Source organism: Sarcophilus harrisii, chromosome 3, assembly GCF_902635505.1.
Source record: "Sarcophilus harrisii chromosome 3, mSarHar1.11, whole genome shotgun sequence".
In the NCBI taxonomy this organism is placed as follows: domain Eukaryota; kingdom Metazoa; phylum Chordata; class Mammalia; order Dasyuromorphia; family Dasyuridae; genus Sarcophilus; species Sarcophilus harrisii.
Genome location: NC_045428.1, coordinates 236,174,369 through 236,181,575, shown reverse-complemented (window position 1 = coordinate 236,181,575; position 7,207 = coordinate 236,174,369). Strand labels below are relative to the sequence as shown.

Here is a 7,207-nt window from a genome sequence, read left to right as displayed (position 1 = left end):
CATCTTTCACTCATTCCAACTCTTAGTGAATGCATTTATTATTTTCTTAGCAAAGATATTAGAGTGGTTTGCCATTTTTTCTTCCGGCTCCTTTGACAGATGAAGAAAATGAGGCAAATAGAATGAAGTGACTTGCTTAAAGTCATCCAGACTAGTTAATGTCTGAGGTCAAACCTCGATGCACTGCACTATTGAGATGCTCTTAACAAGAGATAAGTTAAACTAATTCTCAGTCATCAGGGACAACTGACAACCATGAACATGACACAATGAATATATGAATCTTTTTGAAACTTTGAAGATAAAAACCCTATCCATGTTTACTTAGAATATGTGAGAAGGGATGATGCTCATAGGTGACAAATACTTTCCCTCTAGTAAAGAGTGGCTGAAATATTATGAAGTATTAAATGTAAGTACTGCAGAAAATCCATTTTAGATTGATATTTAACAAGAAAATAATGTATTTTCTGAACAAAAATGATATGTATCATCTCATTGCAAAAGATGAATTAGAGAACAAATCCTCTGCAATGTAGATAAAGGCTGAAAATTTCTTCATAATAGGCCAAAACCCAAATATATAGAGGTTAAGAAGCACAGGTAAAAACACTTTTGCTAAGCCAGTGAAGAAAGTTTATTGAAAAGAAGCAACAGAAAACTCAGCCATGGTAGAAATGAGCTGTTGTTGGAGGAGGCTTTTTCATGACAGGTAAGATTCTGCATCTTTTCCCAGAAGGGTAGGTCTTGCTTCTTCTTAGTCTCTGCCCTGAGTGCTTCTTGGAGATTCCAAGACCCTCTTGTGGTAGTTCTCCCATGCCACCCAGCTGCAGAGGCAGATGGAAAGTGATGTCCTTCCAAGGTCATGGAATTAATTCAAAGCAGGGAGGGACACTGCAGGAGCAGGTGGTTTTTTAGTAAAAGCCATAGGAAGAATACCTTCCACAGCAAGATGGGCGGCAGCAGCCATAGCCATAGCCACCATAGCCCAGGCCTCCATAGCCATAGCCACCATAGCCCAATCCTCTACAGCCACAGCCTCCATAGCCATAGCCTAGGCCACGGTAGCTGCCGCATCCACAGCCATAACCAGAGCCATACCCATAGCCCAGGCCCCCATAGTAGCTGCCGTAGTAGCTCATGGTATCAGGATTCACTTATTTGGATGGAGGTTAAGGGTAGATTCTGTGAGTGTGTACAGCATCATCCACACAGGGACTTTTATACATTTCCATTAGGAGGTGTGGCAGATGCAGAACCAAGATTTGCATAACTTCCATTAACCAAATTACCAGGGCAAAAATCACATTCTTGTCATTGTTTGGTTGCTAACAACAATTCCTCCAGCTCATTAAAAGTTTATTTTATCTTTATTTGTCATTCCTCTGAGAAGGCTTGGCCATTATCTTTTTGCTATAATGAGAAATGATTATCATCTAGCCAAAGCATTTGTAGTTAAGGTAGCTGATACTCTACCCAGGCTTCATGGCATCCCTCATTTTCCCCTTTCCATAATACTTTGTTATCTGGCCTTCTGATTCTTTATTTGCACTATAGAATCCTGTCTCTCCAAATCTTGAGACTCAAGTGACAGAATAGTTCACACAAATTTCAGAATTGAGTTGAAATTGTAGATCAGCTTTGTTGAATCCATCTACTTCAGCAACTACTCCAAAAGCCACAAAAGTACAAACCATATTCCTACTTTTTGAACTGTAATAGCCATTGTGCTCATGTTAGGGATAAAAAGGAATACCAACAGTATCCCTGTTCTCAGGAAGCTCAAAAGTTTTTTTTTTAAAAGCTTTTTATTTTCAAAACATATGCATAGATATTTTTTAACATTCACCCTTATAAAACCTTGTATTCCAAATGTTTTTCTCCCTTCCAATCCTCTCCTCAGATGGCAAATAATCCAATATGTATTAAACACATATAGATCTTCTATACATATTTCTACAATTATTATGCTGCACAAGAAAAATCAGATCAAAAAGGAAAACAAATGAGAAAGAAAAAATGCAACCAAACAACAACAAAAATATGGAAATACTATGATGTGATCCACACTCAGTCCCCACAATCCTCTCTCTGGGAGCATATGGCTCTCTCCATCATAAGACAATTGGAACTGTTCTGAAAATCATTTTGCAGGGACCTCAAAAGTTTTAAGGCCAAGGGAAACACGAAAAAAATAACAAATATGGAGGGTTGAGGGGAGAAGATCTCAGAGGCAGAAGCACAAGAAATTTTGGGGAAAAGACAAAGGTCATGTGCCACAGTTGATTTAGGAACTTAGAATATAATGGTTCAGAGAAAGTCAGAGGGGGAAGGAGAGAGAGAGGATTCATAGCAAGTGAGAGAAATAATTCATTTGGACTCACTATTCTGATCAATATTAGTCAGTTTCATATGATTGGACTAGAGTAGGAGTGATTATAAGTTCTATATATGAGACCCACGACCTGTGAGTTAGATTGTTAGTTCACTTGCTTAATCATCGGAAGCTAACTGGAGGCCTTCACCCTTGTTTTTCCTCATTATGGTAACCAAGCACAGTATGACGGAGGTGAATCAATGACATGGAAAGTCCCCCAACTTATTTTTGTGCCTCGGACCATTTTTTCTTCTGAAAGGTGACATGTGAACAGGTGACAATCTAATGACCACTTAGTGGAGATGCCCCATATTTTGGTCATCACAAGACCCCTCTGCTGACCTAGCATTTTTAGCTGAGGCATAATCTTTAGGCCCATGAAACAAGATCTATCAACCAGTGGTATTCTGTACTTTTTATAGCCTCTTTTGAAAGGTCAGATGTCAAATATGGTATCAAACCTTATAAAAATAAAAAAAAAATATGTCATAAGAAAGATCTAAGGTTCACTTCATGGATCCTTGAATAAAATGCCACAGACTCAGAGCACTGTCTCAGTCTCTTTTGTTGTAGGCTGGATAATTTGAGTCCCCACACAGAATGGACAGTCAAACAGTGCAAAGACAAACAGAAAAGACATTCCGTGCATTGTCTGAGTAAAAGAAAATAGGCTAGCCCTGGCAAGACCCTAAAATTATGGGGAATGAAATAAAATGTTTTGAGACTAGAAAGATGGGAATGGGGCAGCTAAAGAAGAGGGCAAAATGCCAGATAGAAGCTATTTATTTTAATCAGCATAAAACAGCAACTGGAGTTTCCAAGAAAATTGGACCAAGGCCAAGGACTTGGAGGACTTTCAAGGGAAGAGGAGTAAGATGAATACTTCAGAAAAGTACCCTGAGGTGCTGATTGGAGAAGGAATATGAGTGGGAAGATGATCAAGCAGGGCAAATGTAGATTATGGGATTTGAGAGAAGCTTTTGAATTCTAGAGATGCTGTTAAAATATATAGGACAAGTTTTGTAAATTGATCAAATAGGTGCTATGATAGTGAAGGACCAAGTACATTTCTAAGGCTGTAAACCTAAAACCTTGGTTTTTTGTCTGTGATCTTCAAAGGAATAGAGAATTTGAGAGGAGGCAGTATACTTTAGACAAGGCAGGATGAGGAAATTTGCACCAGACTTGGAGGCTTTGAGATATGTAGGGAACATCAAGTTGAAATTTGTGGGTAATGATAATTCACAATGTAGGACTGGTGCTCAAAAGAGATGAATATCTGGATTTGCAGATTTCACAGTGAGTGGCAGAGAAAAGGTCAATGAAGCTCTGAGAATTGAGGGTCTTTTGTCTCATTTCTGTAGAGAGTAAGAAAGAGTAAAAGAAAAAGAGGTACAACTATATGTTTCAACCAGAGAAAGTGGGTCTGAGATGGTAGAATAATGGGCTACCTACGTCCACCAGAAAGGAATAGTTAGCCAGGAAAAGTGGTGTCAAATACACTTGAGAGTACTTGCTGGCCAGTGCAGTCAAAATTCTAAGGAAGGTCAAAAAGAAGAAAAACTCTGAAGAGGTCATTAGTTTTGTTCATGAGAACAGCACTGAGATCTTTGGAGAGAGCAGTTTCTCTTGAAGGTGAGGGTCAGGAACCTAATGTTTAGGATTTTCAAAGATAAAGGAGAGTAGCCAGAAACCCTGAGTAGGCCCCAGTGACTTCAGTAGAGCCATGAACTTTTTAAATGTGGAAGTCCTGGAAAGTACTGATTATATGAGGTTGGTAGAATCATGCCATCTGGGCATTGGTGGACAGCTAGAAGCTAGTTTGGGGAAAATGCTGGTTTAGAGCTGGAGAAGGGATATTGAGTGTCAGAGAGAAGGGAGATGAGCACATAGTAGATCAGATCAATACTAACTGAGGTAATGTAGTGGAGAGTAGAGAATGCTGTAGTGGATTGTGGAGGATCTCAGATATTCTGCAGGTGACTGGAGGTACAAAGCTCAGGAAAAGGAGATGATGGTCTGTGCGTTCGTTGTTCACTGAATGATTGATCTTTGGCTTAGCTAGAGAACATCTGGGAAAGTCCAGACCACAAAACCTAAGAGACTCATTTCAAGGAAATGAGATTCTTCATTTTAGAGGGCACCCAGAGACTTGTCTAACATTCTTAGGGTGTTTCAATGGCCATCATCTAGTAAAATATTAGATCACTTTTCTTTGTCCCTGGGAGGGATAATGTGGATTGATACCCTGATACTAATTTTTTGTCTTTGCTAAAGAGAATAAAATCTTTTTTACCCAATGCAATGTGTCCTAGAGAGAAACCATCTCATTTGTTTCCATTGAATTGATCCTCATAGAATGTCTCCCAATAAACAACTGGTGAATATTTTGGAATTATGCTTTGGTAGAAATCAAAGAGAGTAAGACTTTTGAGGACATTTCCCTCTAAACTCCAGTAGAGATACAAATATTTATGTGCTTTTTGTTCAGTTCAGAATAGTTCCAAGCAGTGATATATAGTAATAGGAAAGCATTTTATGCTAATGCTGCTAGTAGCACTTGTACAATTTCTCCATTGTCTGAAATATAAGTTCAATCAATAAACAATATTAAGCACCTAGTCAGTGCTAGAGAGTGTGCTAAGCTTGGTTTTCTTCCCAAGCACCCATACAAAGGGCATAATTTCAGGGATCCTGTTGGCCTATGGAGGTGAGAAATCTAAAGGTTGGTAGATAAGATGCTGAACAGCAAGGCATTTTTCTTTCCCTTGGTATTTGAATTTATTAGAGAGTTGACGTTTTTGAATATTTTTCTGGATGCCCTTGCAACAGTGGAACTTCTTTCCCTGTGGACAGGAGGCCTTAGCCTGAGGTCAGTACTTTGAATTGGATAGGCTTTGCAGCTGACCTGAGGAAATGGGACTAAAGGTTCCATGACAACCTTCACACTTGAATTATAGTTCTCTTATGTTATCTTTGTGATGGAGCATTCATTTGTGCTGTGCTCTAAAGCCTCAGATTGTTGGTGATTAAAAAAATGTGACAGAAGAAAGCTATGCAAAGAATTTGTTATTCAGTATTTATCAATTGGGAATCCATTCAAGGATTTCTTGGTGATGATAACACAGGAATTTGATAGATAAGAAAATTGAGGCTAAAAGGGTTAAATGACTTGCTCAGTCATGCAAACTAGTGTATGAAGACAGAATTGAATTTAAGAAGATAATTCTAGGCTCAACACTTAATCAATTGCACCACCTGGCTGCCCTCAGACAATAAGTTAAACCAATTTTGACAGACATAGGGAACACCTGGAAGTCATAAGCATGAAAATCTCTTTGAAACCTTAAAGAGAAAAGCATTGTCCATTTGTCCTTAGAATGTGTGAGAAGGGAAGAAGCCTAGAGGGGATACATTCCTTGCCTTCAATAAAGTGGAGACTGAATATTATGATGTACTAAAATTGAAAAAATTCAAAAGTCAAATTTTGTAAAGATATTTACAAGGAAAAAATGTTGTCTGAACAGAAATCTAGAAATATATCACTTCATTGCAAAAAAAAAAAAAAAAAGCCTTAGAGAGCAAATTTTCTTCAATGATACAGTTAAGTATATCAAAGCTGAAAATCTCTTCATGATGAGAGACTGAAACCCAAGTATATAGAGGTCTAGGAGAAAAAATAAAAACAATTTTGTTGATCCAGAAACAAGTTTATTAGAAAATAATAAAAGAAACCTGAGCCATGGTGTATTAGAGCTAAGAAAACTTGCTGGAAATGAGTTGTTGTTAGAAGAATCTCTCTCATAAAAGACGAGATTCTGCATCATTTTCCATAAGACAGATCATGCTGCTTTGTGGTCCCTGCCACTTTCCTGCCCTGAGAGATCATGGGGATTCTACGACTCTGGTGCTGTAGTCCTCCCATGTGATGTGGCTACAGATGTAGATGGAAGGTGACAAGGCTATGGAATTAGTCCAAATCAGGGAGGAACAAGGATTCCAAGAAGGTTCAACAGCAAGGAGTTTTTCAGAAGAAGCCATAGGAAGAATACCTTCCACAGCAAGATGGACGGCAGCAGCCATAGCCATAGCCACCATAGCCCAGGCCTCCATAGCCACAGCCTCCATAACCATAGCCTAAGCCACGGAAACTGCCACATCCGCAGCCATAACCAGAGCCATAGCCATAGCCCAGGCCCCCATAGTAGCTACCATAGTAGCTCATTGTGTCAAGATTCAAAGATTTGGAAGGATGTTGAGGGTAGGTTCTGTGAGTGTGTACAGCACCATCTGCACAGGGACTTTTATACCCATCCAGTGTGAGGTGTGTCAGACCCATTTCTGAGTTGCATAATTCTCATTAAACAAATTATTAGAGCAAAATCCTATTATTATTATTTCCTGAGAATAATTCCTCCAGCTCATTAAGGATTTTTTTCTCTTGATTTGCTTTTCCCCCTAAAAGCTCTGCCATTATCTCTTAGCTGTAATGAAATGATTATAATGTTGGCAAAGTCTTTGTGGTCAACGTGACTGATATCCCAATCCAGATTTCATAGCAGCCTCTCCTAGATGTTAATGTCCTCCTTCCATTACATTGTCTTAATTGGCTTTCTGGAAATACTATGGAATCCTATTTCTCCAAGTCAATGCTTCTTGAAACTTAAATGGCAAAATAGTTAACACAAATTTCAGGTTGGAGTTTAGACTGTCTTGAAGTACTGCAATGCTGGAATTCATCCATTAAGCAAGTATTCCAAAAGCAGTCAAAGTACAAACCACTTCCCCACTGTTTGTACTGTACCAGCTTCTGTGCTAATGTTTGTGGTT

At 38.8% G+C, this 7,207-nt stretch overlaps 2 protein-coding genes across 2 annotated transcripts; both read right to left on the bottom strand.

Moving 5' to 3' along the window:
• Positions 1 to 602: 602 nt before the first annotated feature.
• Positions 603 to 1,182, bottom strand: LOC116423092 (keratin-associated protein 19-5-like). The gene has a single exon (XM_031964165.1). The coding sequence runs from the start codon at positions 1,140 to 1,142 to the stop codon at positions 915 to 917; it is 228 nt and encodes a 75-aa protein (XP_031820025.1). The 5' UTR covers positions 1,143 to 1,182; the 3' UTR covers positions 603 to 914.
• A 4,900-nt stretch (positions 1,183 to 6,082) lies between these two features.
• On the bottom strand, positions 6,083 to 6,629 carry LOC105749801 (keratin-associated protein 19-5-like). The gene has a single exon (XM_012544355.2). It carries the CDS (start codon positions 6,600 to 6,602, stop codon positions 6,405 to 6,407), a length of 198 nt encoding a protein of 65 aa, XP_012399809.1. The 5' UTR covers positions 6,603 to 6,629; the 3' UTR covers positions 6,083 to 6,404.
• Between the last annotated feature and the right edge of the window lie 578 nt (positions 6,630 to 7,207).

Bases quoted from the DNA above. Each gene is read 5' to 3' on its own strand.
- LOC116423092 (XM_031964165.1), bottom strand. From the start codon at position 1,142: ATGAGCTACTACGGCAGCTACTATGGGGGCCTGGGCTATGGGTATGGC.
- LOC105749801 (XM_012544355.2), bottom strand. From the start codon at position 6,602: ATGAGCTACTATGGTAGCTACTATGGGGGCCTGGGCTATGGCTATGGC.